Source organism: Pseudonaja textilis, chromosome 1 (genome assembly GCF_049901715.1).
Source record: "Pseudonaja textilis isolate UNSWEBS1 chromosome 1, rPseTex1.2, whole genome shotgun sequence".
NCBI classification, from domain to species: domain Eukaryota; kingdom Metazoa; phylum Chordata; class Lepidosauria; order Squamata; family Elapidae; genus Pseudonaja; species Pseudonaja textilis.
The window spans coordinates 73,605,562-73,629,797 of NC_141990.1; the positions used below are offsets into that span (position 1 = coordinate 73,605,562).

Consider the following 24,236-nt stretch of genomic DNA (forward strand, 5'->3'; position numbering starts at 1 on the left):
GTAATTCATATGTGTGAACCAAACAGACTTTTTGTTGTAATAACATGCTATAGCTAAGAGACTCTGATAATTTAATTTTATCTAAGCAATTAAATAGTATAACAACCATGAACAAATCTCAAGCCCTTACTAGATTAAACTATTTTAATCAATAATCTTAACCAAATATTCAAGTATGTAAATAATGTTCATCAAATAATTATTTCACTTTTCCATATTAATGTAACCAAATTGATTTTTACTATGAGGGGCAGTCAGTTTTTAAAGCAATTATGTGGAATCTCAGGATTGGAACCAGGAGCACTGTAATAGCCTTAAGATAATAACTTCATGACATCTACCCAATCAATTATATAAGAGTATTTTAACCCAATGCAATATTTAGGCTAACAATGTAACATAATACATCTATTGACTGCAATTTGATGTGTACATAAATAATTTCATTCTCTACTTCTCCCAGCAGATTCTAAATTTGAGAAGTATTAACTACAGCAACAAATGCAACATAAAAATGTTTCAACAAATGTAACATAAACTGCAGTTGCATACTTTTAGGAACATTATGAATAGCTTTACTAAACAAAGCAACAACAAATAGAAGTTTTAAAACATTTTGTTCACCAAATGAAATGCTCATAGAGCTTTGAAGATGTTCTATATGGAAAAAGCAAAAGTGTTAGCAGTCCTTTTATAATAAAAACACTATAACAATTAGACAGACAGAAAGGTTAGTGGTTAATTCAAACAAGCCCTCAACAAGCAACACTGTGATTGCTGTAGCTTGAAACAGAAAAAAATGCAGAAGCAACTTGATACTTTCTAGTATCACTATCAAATTGAGATGCTCAAGAAGGTACATTACATTGGTACTTTCTTATCCTAATGTTTGGGATTAATAATTTGCTCAAAAGTAAAATGGGCCTGTTGTCAAGTACAATCCAATTTATTAACACGCATGTACCTAGAAAGAAAGAAAAACCCACCTCAGCAATGACAGCCTTCTTGCTGAAAAGCAAGCAACAGCATTCAAAGATAAAAATGGGTACCCCTCAAATATTTAGATTCAGTAATAAAGATTCTTGAATTAAACAATCCCTAACCCTAACCCAGAATTGCCCACTCCAGCCTTCTCCCAAATCAAGCAAAATTTCCACTCAACCCCTCCAAAAAGACAATCACATGGCCTATTTCTATGTACGTTATGTATGCAACTATTTATCAAAAATCACTCCAAAGATATAATAAGTACACAGAAACATATTTCCTATGGGTTAGCTATACTGGGAAGGGAAGAGAAAGGGGAAACAATAAAATAAAAAGTGACAAAAGTTCTATTTAGGTATTAGGAGATGCTTAAAATCCACTAGCCATCAACTCCCCTAAAAAAGTTAATTTTCAATGCTTTGCAGCCATTTTCACTTCCTTCTATTATGTGTTTTTAATACTAGTATCTCCTCAGCCAATATAGGACAACCCCCCTTCCCCTAATTCACAGGTAATTATGAAGATGGAGGAGAGCGAGCTTGTTTTGTTTAGCTAGGATTAGTATCTGGGTGAATGTACTTAGCATAGATTCCTTAGCACTCAAAGCTTACATGAAGAATAAAAACACTGAAATGCAGCAAAAGTAAAATTAGGTTTTCAGATACACTTAAAAACTAAAATAATAATAATAATAATAATAATAATAATAACAACAACAACAACAACAACAACAACAACAACAACAACAATAATTCAAAGACAATATGAAGTTAACAATGCTAATAATTCCATGTCATTCCTATCAGTGAAATGACATCAGTAAAACTATTATATGAACTACCATTTTATAGAAATACAAAGTTCTCCCTATTATTTTGTTTTGCTAAATTGTAACACTGCAAGTTTGGGATATTTACCTTCAAAAGTAATTTTTCAATTTTCTGAATAACAGAGCTTACTAAAACTGTAATTTAATAGTATATATATATGGAAATAGCTTTTCTGCTTTAAAAAAAAAAGCTGTTTTAATTCTACAAAGCCACTTCTCAGGTGATTCTAGCAGATACACTGTAAGCACAGTTAAAAGAAGTTAATGCACATATTCTTCATTGAACAAATATTTTATAAAATTTGCAAATTTCAATTCCAGCTAGTCATGTGTCCCAGATTTTGGACACATTTTGTAGATTAGACCATTTGAGGTTCCTTGGTTCAAAGGGTTTTGTCCAAGTTGCACTGTTTTACTTAGTTAAATAAATGTTACAGGAAAGAGAGTGTTAATATATATACAATAGATATATTTAATATATACAGTAGATAAATGTGCACAATGCATGAATAAAGCATCTCTTTTTTGGTAATTTCTATGCATCATCTAAGTCATCAGGATCAGCCTAGGGAAATGAAGGTGAGCTAAATGAAGAACAATAACTAAACTGAAACTCAGTAAATTAGAGGCACTGTGAATGGCTGAGTTTCATTCAATAATTAGGAAAGTAATTAGGGAAGGAAGGCTGTACAATGCTCATGGAGCACACCCCTCATATTTAGTTCCTTAAATATCAGATGCATCTTTTTCCGGGTGGGGGGTGGATCTCACTTGGCCTAAAGAACTGCTGATAATACACTGTTTGCCTTCAAATTGGAAGCTCTACACAAGTATGGAGAGAATGTACTTTTTATATAACAGAACAGGGTCATGATCTGCTGGTATTTAGAGACTAGCTGTAGGAAATCTACATTGCTATAAGGTCCTGTTTAGGATCCTACTGTCCTATTTTTCATGCGCCTCCCACCAAATTTCTGTATGGTGACATGAGAAAGGACATTCTTGGTACACATGACCAGGTAAGAGAATGCTCTTGATTGAGTTACAGCTGACACCATTTTCATTTGATGCTGGTGTTCCACATCACATAATTTCAAGATATTTATGTTTTTAGAAATTTTAACCCTTATCGTAATTAAAGGGAAACTGGGGTTTAAATGAATGTACCCTGTTTCTCCAACAATACGGCCTCCCCCAATAGGAAGTCCCAGCATGTTTTATAGTCATGAAATGAAATTAAGCCCCTCCCCCCCAAATTAAGGCCTATATTAAAACATGTGAAATGGGGGGGAAATGGCGGGGGGGGCTTGCTGTTAGGAATTACTTTTGTTGCACACCCACTTATGGTGCTGCCTGCGTTGACCCTGATACAAACTGCCCCACCAACGGCGAGGTCAACATCCAAGCCGTCGCCGCCTGCCCTAAGATGCAAGAGGGGGAATTAAGTCACCCCCGAAAAGACGGCCTAGCCATTTTTTCGGGGCTCAAAAAATAATAAGACCTGGCCTTATTATATGAGAAACACGGTAATCACCATGTAGTTTTTTTCCAAAAAGAAAGATCAGGATATAAATGTTATGATTAGAATTGGAAAAGTTGATCCCAGTTTTCCACTGGTTTCATTTAAATACTATGTATAAAACCCATTACACTAACTTATCAATTCCATTGATAGAAGCAAATCAGATGCAGAAATATTAAAAGAGATTATCTGTTAAAGGATTATTTTATCAATGACTCTAGGTAGTAATAGTTGTATAATTCTTATTGCACACTGAAGAACTAATGAAATGGCAGTCCTGAAGAACAATTTGATAGGACATTTCTAACAGGAAAAAAAAAACACTGCTGTTGAATAAAGATGTATTTATTCCAAAGGTTTCTATGAAGCTTTTTTTCCAAATAATTTTATTAAGAATAATTCATGTAAATAACATAAGTCAATACAAACTACAAAAAATGTAAATATAAAATACAAAAGGGGAATTGGGAGGTGAAACAGGAAAAGAAAGAAAAGAAAGAAAAGAAAAAGAAAGCAGAGATACGGTAACTTCTTTTTTCATCCCAGTAGGTAAAAACAAATTTAATAGTTTATCGCCATCTCTTAAATAAAACATAATCCCTTTTCTCAAAACGTATCTCTTAGGTAAGGAAAATCAAATCAAATGCTGCATCAGTCAATCTTTATCAGCAAAATCCAGTGAAGATAGGTTGTCTATGGTACTTAATAGCTTTAAATAATATGAATTCTAGCCATATAAATAACACTCACTATTTAATATGAAATGTATGCCAACTGATTTCAATAGAATTAAATAAGAAATAAACTATTTTGTGTTCATGGGCTTAAATATGCCCACCAATACTATTCCAATGTAGTGCACCTACCTAACTAGGGGGGAAAGAAAAAAAGAAGAAATGTAATAAGCACTCTGTATACATTGTGGTAAAGTTGGAAGCTAGACTTTGTCCACCACAAAAACTCCTACATGTCCATCAAATAATACATATTTTTTAAAGAATACTCACAATATGTCCTCAAAATTCCAGTTGTACAACTAACTGTGATTCTTTTTAGTAGATCTAACTTCACAATTACTTATCATTTGAGGAACTATCACACAAAACGTTGATACAGTAATTATTTGTTATGATACAAATAAATGTTTACTGACATATTTAATCGATAAAGCTTCAGAATACACACAGCATATTAACTATGGTGATAAAACATTCTGAGTTGGAGGGCAATGGAGCAATGGTGGTATTCTACTGGTTCGGCCCGGTTCTGCCAAGCCGGTAGCAGTGATGAGCAGCGGAGACCAAACTGGTTCTCTCCACCTCTCTGCTGTTAGGCCCACCCTCTTGCCCGGGCTCCCATACTCATCTTTATCCTCTGAATTTGAAGCGCAGCTACTTTGCGCTGCACAGCAGTGTTCCACAGCAGTTTTGAAGCAACCGGGAGAGTGCAGGCTTGCAGGAGGTGAGTTAGAACACCTCTACACCTGCACAAATGCCTCTGTACCTGCGTAAAGTGCGTGTTTGGCACACGCACGCAAAATGTGTGCACGCGTGCAAAGCGTGCCCATCAAGTTACGCCCACCAAACCAGTGGTGACAATATTTGAATCCCACCACTGCAATGGAGAGTATTTTTTAAATTTTGCATACCTGTATAAAGCCAGATATGAATCCCATCCAATCTCACATGTGACCCTTACACATTTTGACCTCTAATTCTATCCACTGCTGTAATATTTTTCCATAATACAGTGTATATGTATTACAAGAGCTGTGGTGCAGTGGTTAGATTGCAGTAGTACAGGCTATGTCTGCTGACTGTTGGCTGCCTGCAATTGGCAGTTCAACTCTCATTAGGCTCAAGGTTGACTCAGCCTTCCATCCTTCCATATTGTTGGGGGCAATATGCTGACTTTGTAAACCACTTAGAGAGGGCTGCAAAGTACTGTAAAGCAGTATATAAGTCTAAGTGCTGTTGCTATTGCTATATTTTGGCAAGAAAACTGAATTCATGTTTATACTAGTTCTAGTGGAAACAATAATATTCAACTTTCATAAAATGATGTTTACATATTTCAATTCAAAAAGGCTATCACATCATTTATTTTGCTTATTCATTTACTACTGTATATATAGTCAATTTCCTCATGCAATTAACTGATATCTGTCTTTTTGTAAATTGCAATCAACTAAAACTTGACATGGCAAAGAATATTACTATGTTCAATTAAATAAAATTTAAAAACAATATTTCAGAAGCCCTGTCAATATATTTACCATCTTTAGAATTCCCTTGCTTTCCTCTTTTTGCAAACTCCCATAAATATCTTAATGAGATTTCTTGGCAATGAATTTAGACAGTTCAAAGTTTTCACACTGAACACTCAGAACAAAACAATGCCACATATCTGCCCTTTCTATTTTACATATCACTTCTTTCAGTCAACTCTTGTATATAAATGTGAGTCATAAATTACCAATTAAATCTTTAGACTGTCAGTCTGGATCAGTCCACAATTACATTTCAAATATGTTCTTTTACATAAATTGCAAGTAATATCAGTAAGAAAATGGCAGTGTCAGACGTGCCCTACAATTATTACAAATGCTGCCACAACATGTCCTTGACTGACAACGTATTAATACAAGATAATTTACAATTTATTCCTGTATATATTAAGATCTACAGATTATTTAATTAATTATATGGTTTTAATAACAATTATCAAAAAGTTATGAGACAGTGGTATCTTGGCCTGCTGAGAGTCTTTAAAGAATCTACAACTATGTGCATCAGTCTACAGCCCTCCTGTCCTTAATGAGGCAACATCCCAGTCCTAAAATGCCAATCAAATACATTTCTCATCAAAAGCTTCACTTGGACATAAAGTTTGAGTTTAAGAAACACAATTATAGTTCCTTCTATTTTCGGTCAATCGTATTGCCCTTGCTTATGATACTTTTTCTCTGTTTTGTTGTTGCCTGATGAAAACTGAAAAGGATGTTGGCTTTCTATCCAACCCACAATGGCAGGCTGAAAGTATCTTTTTCCAATATATATCTAGCTGCCAACACATCTCTCCTGCTACTGCTGAGTGCCTGTTATAGTAGTAATGCTACTTAGCAACAGCAATAGCACTTAAGACTTATATACCACCTTTACAGCACTCTCTGAGCCATTTACAACATTCAGCATATATTGCCCCCAAAAACCTGAGCCCTCATTTTACTGATCCTGGAAGGATGGAAGGGTGAATCAACCTTGAGCCTATCAGGATCGAATTGCTGGGCAGAGTTTGCCTGCAATACTGCATTCTAACCACTGTGCCACCACACAGCGATTAGAATGCAGTATATAAACGGATATGGAATTCCTGTCCTTGACTACCGAAATCACAGAAAATGTTTGTCAGCTATGAGGGTTATCTAATGCTGAAATGCTGCTTAATTTGACAGGCTAACCTGTTTAACAGCAAGCCCTCTCTTGCTGAAAACTTTCTGAAAGAGAACTCAAATTTTATTTTGATCTTCTACCCTTAGGCTGTTTGGGGAAGTGAAGACTGGCCATGAAAGCCAATTGGGTGACCTTGGGTTAGTCAGTTTGGTCTAATGGTTAAGGCACTAGGCTAGAAAGTGGGAGACTATAAGTTCAAGTCCTACCTTAGTCATGAAAACCAGCTGTGTGATCTTGAGTCAGTAACTCTCTTTCAGCCCAGCTCACCTCACAGGGTTGTGAAGAAAATAGGAGGAGGAAGGTGTGTTGGATATTTGTTTGAGTTATTTGTAAAAATAATTTTAAAAGGCAGGATACAAATAAATAAACAAACAAACATACAACTGAAAATGAACTATGTATGAAATTCTGCTGCTGGTATAAAAAAATCTCAAATTAGCTACAGCTCTGCATGAAGGAAGACAAGCAATTCCAACTCCTTCTGCTAGCATAGTCTACATGTCTATTTAGAACAATAATTATCAAAGAGTGGATAAAGGTCTACCATATGATTCTCTGCAGCCTCTTGACATTCACAGATCAAAACATGCTTTCTGCCCAAGTCACACTCAAACATTAACAATTAGCTGATATGTCAGTGTTCTACCTTTCTGCATGCAGCAGCAGTAGATGGCTCATGAGACAGTGACTGAAAACTAGTTCCCCATTGATAGGTCAAACAGTAAAAGGAAATAGGTTTCAATTATAGTTACGGACTGTGAGCCTCAATATTAAGTGAACTAGAACCTTATATATGAAACACAAATAGAAAAGCACAGTTAAAAATATAGTAAAATGGAATATCATTGGGCTTCTAGTTCTTTGAGTCTCAGAGATTTTTACTGAAGAACATCATTTACTGAAGAACATATAGCAAGTTTATGCTAAGAATTATTATTATGGCATGAAGTGCAAAAAAGTTAAATAGTCTTTTTCTTTTGGTTAAAATTTAGTTTAAAAAGACCATTAGAATGGAAGGAATGAGAAGGCATATAGAAATGTAATTATAATCATTATGTCAACAAATAAAAAAACCCATGCTTCCAAAAATGAAAATATTGGGATAGGGTATATACTGTATGTAGCCTTCAACTTATGACCTGTCTTTTCACAATTCAGTCATGACTGCCTTGGAGTGGGTGCTTTACAGCCCATAAAGCATTTTTGGGCATCATAAAACATTGTGCCAGTTCTCCTTTACACATACACACACACACACAAACACTCATATGGCCACATTTCCAGCACTTAGCAACCTGTTTGCATTTATAATGGGCTATCTAGTGTCCTGTGATCACCATCTTCTGTGCCAGTTTCCCCAGAAAGTCAATGGGGAAGTCGAAAGGGAAGGTTGCAAGCAGAGGGGACATAGGATTAGAGTTCCATTCCCGCAGCATGCCAAGGAATTTCTTCCCCACTCCATACAGGGAGAAGTAATCTTTCCTTGCGCTGGAAGAATGGATCTCAAATCTGGCAAAAAACTACTGTGGTTTTTTTTTCCCCTGTAAGCTTTTTTCCTAACATTAAATGGGTCTTTTACTCTTTATCCTTCTTGTAACTTAAAACAATATATATAAATATATATAAATATTTTGGATAATAGATGAATGATAGTGTTCTTCTATATGAAAAAACTTCTTTAAAGGTGCAATGTTGTTTAATTTTCTGTAAGTTTTCTCAAGACTAAAATATTATGTTTATTGCCTTTCTTCTCAGTTTTTGGTCTTCATTCTTTTAACCATTTTCTCTAAAATTGTTCCTACTGGAATACTGGGTACGATATTTGATATGGGCCCTGACCAGCAGCACCGGTAAGAATGAACATTACATACAGAGTTCTGCTTTCCTGTTATCTTGTGCCTTACAATCTTGTGATTGTAAAACAATCTGAAAAAGAAAGTATGATAAATCTGTTGCTTGAACTTGCTAAGCAGGAAGAGTGGTAGTCCATACTGAATGCTATCTGCCATCCAGCTTATAAAAACATATAGCTAGAGCAGGGGTGTCAAACTCAAGGCCTGTGGGCTAGATCCGGCCCATGGGGCCAGGCCAGAAATAGCAAAGGACTGTCCCATGGTGCCTCTGCTAGCAAAAATGGGGCACGGGGGACCGTGTGCAGTTCCCATGCGCCCCATTTTCTGCCATCCATGCACATCCCCCCATTTTGGTGCGCCATTTTAGCCGGCAGGATGCTACAGGAGGCATTGGTCCCATCCTCCACCCACCACCTGGCTGGCCAGTCCCAGAGGAGAACTACAATGCTGATCTGGTCCTCAAAGAAATCCAGTTTGACACTCCTGAGCTAGAGGATGAAAATCTAAACATTTTTAAAAGTACAGGAAACAATGGAGTATATTTATTAAGATTTCTGCCTATCCGCCTTTTTCTTTTTCAAACAGGTATGTTTATTCTTAAGAATATTGAGATTAGTTCTTTTGTTCTAGTTTTATATAGAGAGACGTTGTTTCAGGAGTAGAAAATATAAGGCCATCCAAATATTATTCTACTACTTTTATCCAGCATTTCTAATATGAGATAAAAGTTGTATTTCAATAATATATAGGAAGTTATACTTTCCTTTCACTTGTTTTAAAAAAATCATTAGCCTTGTTCTGAGTCAATTATCTTTCTTGTAAAAATATAAATTCAATTTATCAATGAACATCCTAATAAATTCTTTGTAAAAGTTTTAATTTCAACTTCTATAATTATAATATATAATTATGCTTTCTAGAACATAATAAGAATTTATAGAAGAAAATCTATGAAGAAAAACATCTATACAAAGAACAAAATTTGGAATACTTGAAAATTTCTATGTGAAATATAAAAGCTTGACTTTTGATTTTTGTAAAATGAATAATTCAGCACCATTCAGTACTGTATTTAATTGCGAAGCCCTTTTGAAAGTAGCTTGCATATTTTGTTCCTTAAGAAAGCACTGTGCTATGTCACTAATAGTACAACACTGGGAGTAGGTAACAGTAAATAGCACCCCACATATTGTTGACCTACAACGGTGACCAATCCAACAAGTATAACTAAAATGCTGGAAGTTGCAGTTAAGCAACATTCAGAATACCACACTTAGCCTACACTGTATTATGTTTTTCAAAACGTATATTCACTGCCTGTAATAAATAAAAACGCTGCAGGATGAAGGTCAAGTGAATTGTAATAGATAGGACAGAACTGCTGGGGGAGGAGAAAGATTAGGTAAAGGCAAGATATGCCATAGAGAACCTGTGCTTTAGAGCTCTTATTAGGTGTGGCATATTGCAAGGGATTCAGAAGCATACATTCTTTGCCAGGGAGTCTCTTCTATGAGACTTCAGGTAATCTTTGAATTACAACCATTTGTTCAGTGACCGTTCAGTTACAATAGAAATGAAAAAAGTGACTTATGCCCGTTTTCACACGACCGTTGCAGCACCCTAGTGGTCAGGTGATCAAATTTCAGATGCTTGACAACTGACTCATATTTATGATGGTTGCAGTGCCCTAGGGTCAGGTGATCACATTTTACGACATCCTGACAAGCAAAGTCAATGGGGGAGCCAGATTCACTTAAGTTGTTACAACGTTAACAACTGAAGTGATTCCATTAACAACTGTGGAAAGAAAGGTCACAAAATAGGGTAAAATTCACTTAGCAATTGTCTCATTTAGTAAGATAAATTTTGGCTTAATTGTAGTTGTAAGTCAAGGACTAAAACAAGATCCTCATTCTTGCTCTTAATATTCATAAAAGTTACTAATACTTGCCTGTTTAAGTAGACATCTGGAGATGGAAAAGGTATTGAAATATGTACAGTACTTAGGATGTACTTAGGACTTAGTGTGTGTGAGTGTGTGTGTGTGTGTGTGTGTGTGTGTGTTGTTCAAGATATTATTGTCAATAAGTGTATATTGTTTAAATGCACTTATAATAAATAAAAAATATGGCCGAGGAACATAATTTATACATGCATAAATTAAATGAGGTACAAACAGAAATGAAATCATGAAGTCTGTGTAAGACAGAGAATAGGAAATAACTTGGTTACCATGACAATACAGGTGTTTCTCCACTTTCATGTTAAAGAAAACAAGTTCAGCATGGCTTAAGTTTAAGCAAATTCCATTAGATAAAATGTTCAAATGGTTATATGTTGCTAAGTGAATTCTTTTTAAAATACAAGCATGCAAAGACCACTACAGTCTAAAGAATGGTGGCCAGTGTACAGACGTAATCTAATATATCCGATGCATCAGGTAAGCATTTGGCAATACAAATGTACAAGGTGACTATACTGGAGAATTAAAAGCATTGTTCTGCTCTACAAAAGCAAAACAAACTCAAATTGCACAAATAGTGGAGTTTCAGGGAAAAGGTAACCAAGAAACATAAAGAATTATTTTGTTTACTGAAGTGCATCATTAAATGTTGTTTTTAATAAGAACTTAAGTTATCCAAAGACTGCACTCTTCCCTGTGGTATTTCCTCAGACAATGATAATTTATGTACCTGTGCCAAATTTGTTAACTTGAAAAATACATTTTGAGCAAGCATTACAATAAAATTTGAATTGCTAATCTAAAACACAGTTTTCTGTTTGTAAACTGAAAGCTCTAAGCGTCATATAAGTGAGGAAAAAATAAACAATGCACACATAACTGATCTATATTTAAAATAAACTAACAAGTGTTTTCCTCCAAAACAACCAGTTTCAGCTGTCTATATCCTTACTTAAAAAACTTCAGAGAAATAAATATAATTTAAATACTAACTAAATAGATCACATAGATTGATACACAAGAACATTTGCTTTTTTGAAGCTGACCTAATTATTAAAAAAGGAAATCTAACATATTAGATATTAATCAGAAAGCTTTCATTAACAATTTAAGACCAATCACACTCAAATGCAAATTTCATTTGTTATCTTTGGAACAGGCATGTGACAAATCTCTACCCAATAAGCAGGTATCATAGTCCTGTTTTGCCCAAGGAAAAAACAGCTTTCAAAATTATTAACTACATCATTTCTCATATTAGACTTGTATACACTCACAACTAGTTAAAAATATAACAGCACCAGCATTTAACTGTGGCTTTAAAATTATTTTTAAAGTTTTTCAATTTAAACAGAAATTTAATAAAAATTTATCCATGCAGTTTTCCAATAAAACATTTTTAAATATTTTGAAAGAACCACTTAAAATTAACTTCAAAAATACAGTATATTTAAACAAATTAGTCTATATATTTGGGATAATATTTTGAACACATTAAATGTTTTCAGTGTTTATCTCTACACACAAATCAATAAATCAGTACAGAAATCAATTGGTTATCAAAATTTATTTTAAAAATAAATGTGCAATATGAAACTGTCTTTTAAGTGTCTAAAAGATCCTGATATACTTTCTATTGATCCTGAGATTTCTAAAAAGGAATAACAGCCCTATTATGTGCACTTTCTTAAATCGTACTTCTATGGAAATTAGAACGCAGGGCTTTGCAAGGGTGGTAATATTGGGGCTCAGCCAGGAAATAGTCCTCAAATTACAACAGTATGTTTAGTGACCTTTCAAAGTTACAGCAGCACTGAAAAGTGACTTATGTGGTAGTTTTTCACACTTACAACCATTGCAGCATATCCTTGGTCACATGATTAAAATTCAGATGCTTGGCAACTGACTCATATTTATGACGGTTGCAATGTCCTGAGGTCATGTGATCCCCTTTTGCAACCTTCTGACAGGCAAAGACAATGGGGAAGCCGTGTTACTAACTTAACTGCAGCGATTCACTTAACAACTGTGGCAAGAAAAGTCGTAAAACGGGGCAAAAGTCCCTTAACAAATGTCTCACTTAGCAACAGAAATTGTGATCGTAAGTCGAGGACTACCTGTATTGGGGAAAAAGTGCAGGGGAAGGGAGTCAGGAAGTAGTTGGGGAATCACTGAAAGGAAACACAAGGCTGATCCGGGGATTGCAGTGGCTGGACAAGGCCTGTAACAGGAACGGCAATGCCTCCAAAGCGCAGGAAGGTGGGGGGACGGGACACATGGGGAATTGGGGGGAAGGGGGCGGGTGCCTGGAGAATCACGACCACGGGGGTCGGTGGGGGAAGTGGTAAAGCCAAGGCACGGCGTCCTTCTGTTTACAACCCGAAATCCTTTCCTCGCCGGGTGGAAATGACGACGGCTGGCAATTTTGCAAGCATTAAAAACCTGGGGTCAGGTACAAGTAGATTTATTCCCTGCCGAGAACTACCGAGGCCCTCGTAGAGGCCGGTCACTTTCTAATCAAAAAAAGGTAACGCTAGCAAAATCCAGATACTCTCTCTCCACTCCACACACACCCCCAACTCCATCCCTCCTGCACCCCAACCCGCCGGCACAATCGATGTACGCGAAGGAAAAGGGGACCTCTTTCCCGGGAAGACGCCGGGTCTCTCACCTCGGGAAGGGGCGGAGTTTCCCCTCGGCGAGGATGGAGGCGTCCGCAGGACGGGAAGATGGGGGGGGGGGAGAGAGAGTTGGGGCATGTGTGGTTGTTGAAGAGGGGAGGGGAGGCGGGGGAAGCGGCCAGCAACAGCAGCGGTTTACCTCTCCACCTCCTGAGGCGGAAAAGAGCGGAGCGGGGAGGGGGAGAGGCCGTCAGGGAAAAACAACCTTTCTCGTATTTCTCCCTCTCTCTCTCTCTCTCACCTCAGTGGGGGGACTGATCTCAAACAGGTCCAGCCGGTTCGCGTTCCAGTGGTTGATGATATCGGCCAGCTTGCGCCGTTCCTCCTCGCGGCTACCTCCACCACCACCACCGCCCGACATCCTTCTCGGCCGTCCTCCGCGTTTCTCGCAGCCACCGACACGACGGGAGGGCCCGGGACGGCCCGGCAACGGAGTTCCCGGTGAATATGTTGGGGTTTCCCCCCCACCTCACAAAATATAAAATAAAAATAAAGCGGGTTGGTGGTGGGAGGGTGGGGGGAGGCGGCGAAGGAAAAGGCAAGCAGGGCAACCAATCCTTCTGGTGCCGCCCCTCGGCGAGCAAATCCTCCTCCTTCACGCAGCCCAGACTTTGCCCTCTTCGCTTCAAGTGCAGGGCACCGAGAGGCTCGGAGGTTTTGGTGGCAGCGCTTCCTGTTCGGCAGCGTCTCTCCTTCGCCTCACGGAACAACGCCGCCGCCTCGCTCCCCGCCCCGGTTGTCTCCTTTCCTTCCTCCCCGCCTTTTCTCACAGAGAGAGAGAGGGAGAGAGAGACAGAGAGACGCTCGCAGACACCGTTTCGTGCGCGCGGCCGCCCCGCCGTTCTATCACGAGCGCGTCACAAACGCCGCTCACCTCCTCCCTCCCCCTCCTCCTCCTTTGCGCGCGCACCTCCAGGAAAGCATCCGCGCGCCGATGTCAGGTCAAGAGCGGGCGAGGGCGCGCTGGGAAAGCTGCTGAACGCCTATCGCTCCAACCTTCCTCCCTCCCTCCCTCAGCGTCTGGGTTTGTGTGTGTGCGTGTGTCTCTGTGTAAGAGGAGGAATTACTAACACTTGAGGGCGTTGAGTTTGAATCCGCGTGGACGAGGGAGAGCCGCGCGGTAGCCGGGCAAGGCTGCAAGGAACAATGAAGGGTGGCGACTGAAAAGGGGCTGGGTCTGCATGGAGGACGAGGTTGCGGATAAGAAGCGCTTGGGAGTTAGGTGCGGGTTTATTTTTGTTTCAGTCGCCCAAGTTCGATAAAGACCCGGGAGGGCTGCTTGCAAGCAACCTGCCGTGAGTCGCTGAAGAATAAAAAAGGCACAATGTGAAGAACCGGACTGTGCTGGACTTGAGTTTAAAGTAGTCTTTTTTAATTGTGCTGGAGCCTTGTTCAGAGTTGGGCAAGTCTCTATATCTTATTTCCATTTTTTTTCCACAAGAAAAGTCTGGTTTGGAATAGACCATGGAACGAATTTTCTTGGCAACGATCCTCACTACACCTGTCCGGTTAATCCGGTTGAATTTAGTGAGGTCTGCTGCCGAATGCGTGCTTTTAATGTCCCAGGATTTAATTCCATTGAACTCAAGATAGGTCGGGCAAGTTCTGGCGGTCATTGAGGTTATTTTTTTCTCTTAATCGAGCCTGTTCTCCCTAAAACAGCAGAAAGAATTTCAGAGAAAATACAGGAAATTCTACATGAAAAAAATTTGCAACTTTGAGATAAGATTATTATAAAGTATAGTTTCTAATTCTGTAAAATAGCCATAGCACTTAGACTTGTATTCCACTTCACAGTACTTTATGGTCCTCTCTAAGCGATTTACAGTGTCAGCATATTGCCACCAACAATCTGGGTCCTCAATTACCAACTTAACATTATTGAGTAAATAAGCCTTGTCTACAAAATGGAAAATACTCCAAATTTCCTAATACATATAGAATAAACTGATTAGGTACTTCATATTGATTAATTTCAGAAAGCTTATTTGATGTTACTGTGGGAAATGGATAGGCAGCAGGTGCCTTGGGCCAAAAAAGCCTGAATAAAGTTTTATGTTCACAGATGCAGATGCAATATAAAAAGGAGCTGAGGGACTGACTTTTTTGAAATTACATACATGCTTATCCATTAGCTACCTAATGAATGAGCATGAATGTAAGCAAGATGATATACATGCCCTCTCTCTAGGCAGGCTTGTAGAATGAATCATCACCTTGAACAGTAAATGAGAGAGAGTAGAGAAACCTGTAGTCATTTGTACCCAATTTAATTAGTTACATTTGTTTAAAGAGGGCAGAGTGAAAGTCCAAATGATTAAATTGCTTAAAACTTAATCAGTGGTATGTTTAAGTTAACTATGGTCCTTTCTTAGAAGTATGACTTGGAACTTTGTGTTCCAGTCACTTCTGTCATTGTTCTGGGTCTATATCTGTAAGTACTAAGTAATTAAAGTCTGTTGATACAAAGTCAAGTTAAACAAATGACAACTCATTCATTAATTTGATTATTTGATTGTTATCAAATTAATAAAATGAATATACAAATATAGAGAAATTAAGAATAGATTTCTCTAAGCAAAAAACCTGACCAAATTCCAGGAATGTTTGTTTCCAAAGAGTTTCATCTGTGCACCAATTATTCATCAATTAATAATGATTTTCTGTGTTATTGCGACTTGGAGAAATATATGTTTTTTTTCAGTGTTCTACATTTTATCCTGTAAATTTATCTTGCAATTATAAACTTAAAAATTATGTGTTCCGGGATGTGGAGGCCTGTAATGCATGCTCAATAAATTGCAAGGGATTTATTTATGGATGCACAGAATTTATTTCCAATTTCTTGATAATTGTCCTTTTGTCTTCTGTTAAGGTTGTGCTTCTGATAGTAAACCAGTTGTTTCCTATAAAATAAATGCTAGATCCTCATTTATAAAAGACTTTTCATAAATCCCCTCTTAGAGTATAAAAGTAGGCAGATTTTTTTTTTATTGAACAAAGTAGTGGCAAAGATCTGATACAAAGATGAACATCCAACAATTGAAAGAACCTGTGTTTAACAGGATAGAATGGAGAGTGCTTGCCTATAACTTTGCTAAGAGTCGGACCCGACTAAATGGTTAAAATAGTAATGGTGGCAAGGATACCTCCCCAATGAATATTCTGTCTTCTTTCTCATCCAAATGTATTTGAAGATGTTGGTATTTTATTATAGAGATGTCAAAACACTTAATATTCAGTATTGTTTTGACTGCATTGTTGCTTGACACATTTAAGTATTTTTGTTGTATTTTTAATCATATGTCAGGTACATCAAACTCCCTTTGACTCAAAGCTGAATAAATTGGTTCCACTGCAACCCTCCACATGAGTCAAGGCAAGGGAGAGTTTTGCCTGAGGACTATGCTTAAGAATTGGCATACAATCATGTGCCTTTGAAGAGGCCACAATAAGGTATTTACTATGTATTTTCACATACCCAGGCAGAATGAAAGAGCTCGTGCATCACATTCATATAATAGCTAGATACATACATTGTTATCAGCATAAGCTACCAGTTCCAGCTAAATGCTAGTGGTGTACACTTTATCATCTTTACCCTTGTTGTGACTATATTTTCTCTCAGATCCTTGGAAAATAAGGAAAATCTAAGCCTAGAAATGACAACTTTGCACATGATGAAGATCAGAACAATGGGGAAAAAACAAGAACTTACCATTTTAAATGCAGCAAAGAAAAGATCCTTATTGCTTGAAAGCAACTATTCACTATTGCTTGAAAGTCAAAAGTCTACATTGGTTTACTCAAATCCTGTAAGAGTTCCCTGTAATCTAATTAATTTCCTCTTTTAAATTGTTGTACAGGAAAATTAAACGTTTGCTGAATACTACTAAGTATTTAAAATTGTATTTGATTTGGGATGAGATTAGTCAGACAGCCTTTACCAATGAAGGCATTCTAATTGTATTTTAAACCTTTAGCAATACTTTTGCAAGTAAGTCTAAGAAACTGATACGTTCATCACCTTGTCTCTCTTATTTCTCTGTTAAATGAATGTTCAAATAGTAGGACGTCAAAGGAAGAACATAGTTGTGCTTTATCTTTTAACCCTAGTCATCTGCTTCTACGTTGATAGGAATTGAATGGTAATAGGAAATTTTACTGATAGACATTAGCAGTATCTAATAGATTCCTGTAGTAATTTTGCCTGATGATAACAATAGCTATGCTATCTTAAAAACACCTGTATTTGTTCTGTGTACAAATTTCAAGGTTGAAGAAAGGTTTCTACAACAAAGATAAAATTTCATAAAATGTATCTAGATTCCCTCCTCTCAAAATGATGAAGTAACAATATTTATTGTTAAAATGAATATGCGCCAACATACTGAAAAGCTCTAAGGGAGAGCTCAAACTCACGTTGTCACAGCAGCGTCACATGATCTATCATGATTTCCCCCCTTTGCTAAACTGGGCATGAGCGTGGCCAGCACGTGACACATCTGGCCCACGGGCCACGAGTTTGACAACCCTGCCCTAAAGTGTATCAATTGATGGTTTTATCTGATAGAAAGTACTTTTGCAAATTAAAGTGTCCCAATTTTGATCAATCAGAAGTCCTTAAAACTACCATTCCCTTCAAGTTTCTTGGTGGAGAGTGGCTGTGGGGGCAGGGGAGGTAAACAGCTTTTTGGAACAAAATGGTATATGGCACGAAGGATTCTATTGGATAGAATTACAAGGGAAAAAAACCTCTACCTTACAGAAATGGTTACATTTTCTTTGAAAAATTGTTTATTACTGCAATAAAAACTCATAAAAGGACTGTTAGAAAGTTCAATTCAAATAATAGATGTATCTAAAAATATTAAAACCAAAACAAATATAACCCAAAGAGCTGTCATTGTTATTATTTACATGTGTGTTTATTCAATTTTTCTAGTATGTTTTTAATAAATTATTTTGCATAGGCCAGGTAGAATCATATTTAAAATACTATATTTAGCCAGAGGTATTGGATTTGTACAACACAATATATATTATTTTTTTAAAAGGAAATAACTGCCATCTTTTTCCTTGTTGATTGATAGTGGGTAAAATGACCTATTTTCTGGACCACTAACTGGTCCAAAAAGTAGATTTTTAAAAACACCAGTAAGGAACATTTTTTGTGCCATTTATGTCACAATGCAAAAAAATTTTCTCAGTCTTAGGCATTCCCAAAATAATTTTTAATGTATATTCAGCTTACCTAGGACTTACATTGTTCACTACAAATATTTGCTATTTAGTCTGAAAATTATCTAGCATCGTGCAAACACACTAAATGTTGCAAATAAGGAATGCTGATTGTAGAATTTTAGCTGACATCAAAATTTAGGTGTCTGGGTCACTGAATTATAGGCCTTTAATACTATATTCTAAATATACCTTTGCAAAATAAAACAGAAAAGAACAGAAACAACCATACTACTTGTGGAACAGAGTTTTCTGGAATAAATTTAGCAGTATGCCTAAAATAGCTTACAAATTGTTAATTCATTTGTTTAGTGCCAGTGCACTTAGGTCGGTGGTTCTTTCACATAGTATATCATAGGGCTGTGATGGCGAACCTATGGCATGCATGCCGGAAGTGGTACACAGAGCCTCTTCTGTGGGCATGCGAGAAGTTGCTGAGAAGAACCCCATTGTGCATGCACGCGCCCCCCACTAGCCAGATGATTGTCGGGTGTTTACTGCATGGGAGACATGCGTGCGTGCACAGAGGCATGCAGTGTAGGAGATCATCCACACATGCACAGAGGCATGTGCACACAAAGGGGGTCGCACACACAAGGGGCAGGGGGAGTTGTGCGCATTGCATAGGGTGCAGGTGTGCGAACAAACGCACTTTTGACACGCAACATGGAAAAGGTTCGCCATCACTGTCTTAGGGATAGTGATAGATGTCAATATGTTGATATTGTTGGCTTTATTGGAGCCTCTTTTCTTTCAAAAAGTATAAATTTTATCCTCAAATTCTCCTTTTTCACCAGATTCTGAGCTTTTTCTGATATACAGGTGTTGTTCCTAGCACATTTTCTTACCTGTATTTGGCAATACGATTTCCCTTTTCATCTTTTCCTATCAGAAGAGACAAAAATAGATCTCTGGGGGAGTCCCTGAATGATTGGCATTGCTGTGGGAAATTACTTCTGTATTACAAAGTAAGCCTAGCCCAGCAATAGAATTTAATTTTATATAGTCTTTTAAAAAATTAAAATTTTACTTTATAAAATTTAGGATGGGGCAACATTTTGGATTCAATGTTTTTAAAGTGCCCCAGAGCTCATCAGATTTATAAACCTGTCTGCAGCTCTTTATAGCAGCCGTGTCTTTCTAGAACATAATACGGTTGCTGTAAAGAGTTACAGACATGTAATGTTCATCCTCCTCATGCCTAGTAGCTACTGACAGTACATACTTCCACCCCATCCCAAGTGCTAAAACCCTTTTTTTAGGCCTTGATTCTTCCCTATGATCAGAGTGACTTAGTGCACTACACAAAGCCTAGTCTAATCTTTGAGCCAATGGAAATCTTAGAATTCTGGTTTAAATATTTGCATGCCTGTTTAAATATGTGAACAAGCTACAGTATGTCTAAACTTAAGATTCTTTGTAAAGGAAGCTGAGCAACTTATCCAGGTTCAAATATTAGGCATTAGTAGGGTGAACAGAAAGCAAATAAATCATGCAAAAGAAAGGAATTTAAACATTTACTTAAGTAGGACTCCAAATTTTGATTATGTTGATTCAGAAATGTTACTGGGGCAGAATAATTGAATACAATTAAATTATTTTTATTTATTTGAACTCTTCCTACATAATTACGCTTACTTATAATTATGCTTACTAATTGTAAAGTAAACTAAATAGAAAACAGTGGGGCTTAACTTCTGAGTAGGCACAAGATTTTACTAATTTCCCTTATTTTAAAAAAAGGAAAATCTGTATGTTCCTTTGCAAAATGATTCCAGAGTTTGTGAATCAACGCCATCACACTTACAACCAGACTCACATCTATTGAGCAAAATAACAAGTTCATTGTACTCAAGCTGTAACATTAATATCATTGCTCTAAACAACTTGTGGTGAGAAGTTAAGTATATATTTTCATGCTTTTCAAATTGCACACTATGACTAATAGATACCAGATAAATCAGTAAATGCTAAAAATAAGCCATGAATAGCAGATTGAGTATTAACTAAAAAAAATCCACCCTCACAAATGTGTAAGCAGTATTCCTACAGATTCCAAACCGATTATCTAGAAGCACATTCCTATCTGGTATATATGTGGAGGCAAGCTTTTTTTTTTTTTTTGCACCACAATCAAGGTGAGAATTTAAAAATCATTTTTGTCTCTCATTTAAAGAAATCTAAACAGTCAAGTTATAAACAGCAAAAGATAAATTATTTGGAGATTGAAGCAGACAAAGCCCTTACTCAACAGTAATCATTTTCTGGTCTTTCTTCAGATTATATCAGTCTTTTTCATTTTATCTCAAGACCATAAATATTCCATAAAATTACTAACACATTGCTGCTTTTCCATACTTCCAAAATATTCGCTGACTAAAGCTGATGACTCATTCTGTACTGGATTAATAAACAGATATACCATTTATCCACTTGGAATCACTAGTGATTTATTGGAGATTATGGGAATTCTAATGCAACATCTCGAGAGGGTACCAAATTGTGGAATTTTTCCTAACATCCACTTAGATACACAATTTTGTATGTCATAAAAACGCCTTCTCACTGTTAACAACCTAGTTTGGAATGTATTAAAATATTTGATCACATCTATTTGTTTGTGCTCTTTACAAATATCTGGGGACAGAGTCACAATGCATCTTTTCATTCTTGGAGGAAGAGATTTCCAGAGTTCTTTTTTCTGCCTGAAGAAAGTCTACGCTTGCTTGAAATATGTATTGTTATTAAAGGGTGTGGTAATTTTGGAAGATGAGATACAGCAGTCTTCTAAAATAAATGGCCTGGTAATCCAAGTCTGTCTTAACAAAAACAAGATATTATTTCATCCCACATGGTAATTTACATGGTCCAAAAGCAATATCCTTCCTTCCAAAGATTTATATCTCTGGCCATCATATGCATTTATATCTCTGGCCATTGTATGCAACATAATCATGAGCAGCTGATAATAAAACAGGATAAAAAGAAAAGAAAAATCAGCATAGAATCTTCCAGAGCTCCCAAACGCAATACATCCTCAATGTATCTCTCAACAACTTTACTTGGCTTCAATTTCACACCACCCAAAACTTGTGGGAAAAGCCAGATCGTCAAAGATTTTCAGAAAGCTAGGAAGGTAGGGGCCTGCTAGATCTTGGGGAAGTGCAGAGACCAATACTGAGAATCTGTGATGCCTAGTTCTCACTAAATGGTAGTTTTTAAGAGGAAGAACCTGGAGAGGACCTATCCTATCTGACCTAATGGAACAGGCAGATACCCCCAGGGAGAGGCAGTCTGCAATAATTTGCCCTGTGCCATTCAAACTTTAAAACTGATAACCAGAACCTTGAATCATATCTAGAAAGAATCTGAAAGTCGATGCAGTTAACACAGCAGTGGTGTAACATGAGCCCTACTTTTCTGGATTGTCTTCATGGCCAACTCCATGCAGAGGTGCCAACTTTTTCCCCCAACACCCCTTGTCTTCCCAAGGAGATATAGCCCATATAGGAATAGTGTTCTCACAATCTTTCCTTTCTTGAAAGGATGTGTGTGATTATATTAAGAAAATAATTTGGGGCTTAATTAAATCAAACCATGTCTCTGCAGGCTTCAGGTTTCTCCCTGAATTTCATGCCAGTGTCAGGTATTATATATATAGAATGTGAAGCAATAAGAACAGTACTTTTCACTTATTTTTGTGCAATCATGGCCAAACAATTCCTAGAAATCTGGGATTAAGGGCATGGATTAAAGCTCAGAAACCATGGCTAGAAATATTCCCAATTAAGAACTATATCAGTCTTAAAAACTAGGTTTTCAGATATTCATTGCGGAGTCATCAAAAGTGATATAATCATTTGAAGTAGTTCTGTTCTGTCAAGTCACCATAGTAATTACCTATTCTCATTTTTTTTAGCAATGAGTGTCAGTTTGAAGAATTAGATTTTAAATATATTGGATTATTATTATTATTATTATTATTATTATTATTATTATTATTATTATTATTATTATTATTATTATTATTGGAGCAGCATAATGGCTCAATGGTTAAGATGCTGGGTTTGTCAGCCAGAAAACCACCAACCCAGTTCAAGACCTGAGCTCCACACGAAAGGGCGAATTCCCATATTTGCTCCAACTCCTGCCAACCTGGCAGTTCGAAACCATACAAATGCAAGTAGATAAATAGGTACAACTTAGGTGGGAAGGTAACGGTGCTCCATGATGTCATGCTGGCCATATGACCATGGAAATGTCTTCAAACAATGCTGGTTCAATGGCCTTGAAAGGGAGATGAGCACCTTCCCCTACCGTCAGCAACAACTAGCGGAATAAAATCTGCAGAGAGTCCTTTGCCTTTACCTTTTTCACTATTATTTATAGGATTCAGATTTGAGTCTAGAATCCAGTATTTTAGTGGAAGAGTACTAAAGAAGGAATCACAGCATCATAGAGTTAGATGGGACTCTACAAATCCAACTCCTGGCTCAAGGGAATTCCAATTTAAAGCCAGCCCAACAGAAAGTGGTCTATAGTCTGCTAAGAAACATTTAGAGATTTACTGTATCCCATGATAATTGGCTTCACTATCAAACTGAGCATGCTGTGGGGGCTTTAACATTGAATGGGAATCTGCCTTCTTGTAATTTAAAGCCAGAATTCTACATTTGCACTCTGGCATGCTTCAATATGTCATCCCTTCAATTGTTTGATTAGTGCTATCATATCCCTCTCAGTCATTTTCTTTTCTTGAACAGTAATTAATCAGTCCCAACTCCATCAGTCTCTCCTGATGAAGCTTGGTTTACAGGACTCTTGTTTTGCTAAAATCAAGGCATATTAAATCTACCCCAATCCCGGTGATAAAAATAATGGGTAAAAAAAAGAACATCTTAGCAAGACTACAGTTAAAAAAAGTTCTACAGACTTCTATTAATCTTTGCACTGTTTTCATACAGATCAAACCACTTTATGATCTACTTTAGATTCTTCCCAGGTATTGACATTAGATTTACAGTATTGCTATATGATTTCTCCTTTCTCCACCTTTAGAAGGTAGGAGCAACCTAGAGGTGGTATTCAGCAGGTTCTGACCAGTTCTGGAGAAGCGGTAGTGGAAATTTTGAGTAGTTCGGAGAACTGGCAAATCCCACCTCTGACTGGAGATTTTACAATATCCTTCCCCTGCCACGCCCACCAAACCATGCCCACAGAACCGGTAGTAAAAAATTACTGGTTCTGTGGGCGTGGCTTGGTGGACATGGCAGGGGAAGGATACTGTAAAATCTCCAGTCAGAGGTGGGATTTGCCAGTTCTCTGAACTACTCAAAATTTCCGCTACCGCTTCTCCAGAACTGGTCAGAACCCGCTGAATACCACCACTGGAGCAACCGTTGTCTTTCCTCCAGTCATCTAGCACAGTACTTCATTGATCTCCTGAATTTCTTAAAGATAACAAGATGAGATTTTATTAGATCATCATCAATCTGTACATATACAAGTAGCCCTCAACTTACAACGGTTCATTTAGTGACTATTCAAAGTTACAAACAGCACTGAAAAATGTGTCTTATGACCATTTTTCATACTTGCGTATTTTGCAGTATTCTTACGATCATGTGATCAACATTCAGATGCTTGGCAACTGTTCATATTTATGACCTTTTCTGTGTACCAGGATCATGGGATCCCCTTTTGCGACC

The 24,236-nt window shown here is 37.2% G+C and overlaps 1 protein-coding gene and 1 long non-coding RNA gene across 40 annotated transcripts in view; one reads left to right on the forward strand and one right to left on the reverse strand.

Annotated features, from left to right (window-relative positions):
* AFDN (afadin, adherens junction formation factor) overlaps positions 1–13,936 on the reverse strand; it is a 95,207-nt gene extending 81,271 nt beyond the window's left edge. For 23 of the 39 annotated variants that reach the window (XM_087938137.1, XM_087938262.1, XM_087938197.1 and 20 more), the window contains exon 1: positions 13,529–13,661. In XM_087938137.1, coding sequence (XP_087794263.1) covers positions 13,529–13,648 — 120 coding nt within the window. In that variant the 5' untranslated portion in view covers positions 13,649–13,661. Of the gene's footprint in view, positions 1–13,277; positions 13,300–13,528 lie in introns of those variants that run through there. The other 16 variants (XM_087938209.1, XM_087938205.1, XM_087938185.1 and 13 more) reach the window with 3 other exon arrangements.
* Positions 13,592–18,184, forward strand: LOC148127678 (uncharacterized). The gene is made up of 3 exons (XR_015744541.1): positions 13,592–13,728; positions 16,598–16,743; positions 16,916–18,184. It is a non-coding gene; the product is annotated as an uncharacterized LOC148127678 (long non-coding RNA).
* The last annotated feature ends 6,052 nt before the right edge of the window (positions 18,185–24,236 follow it).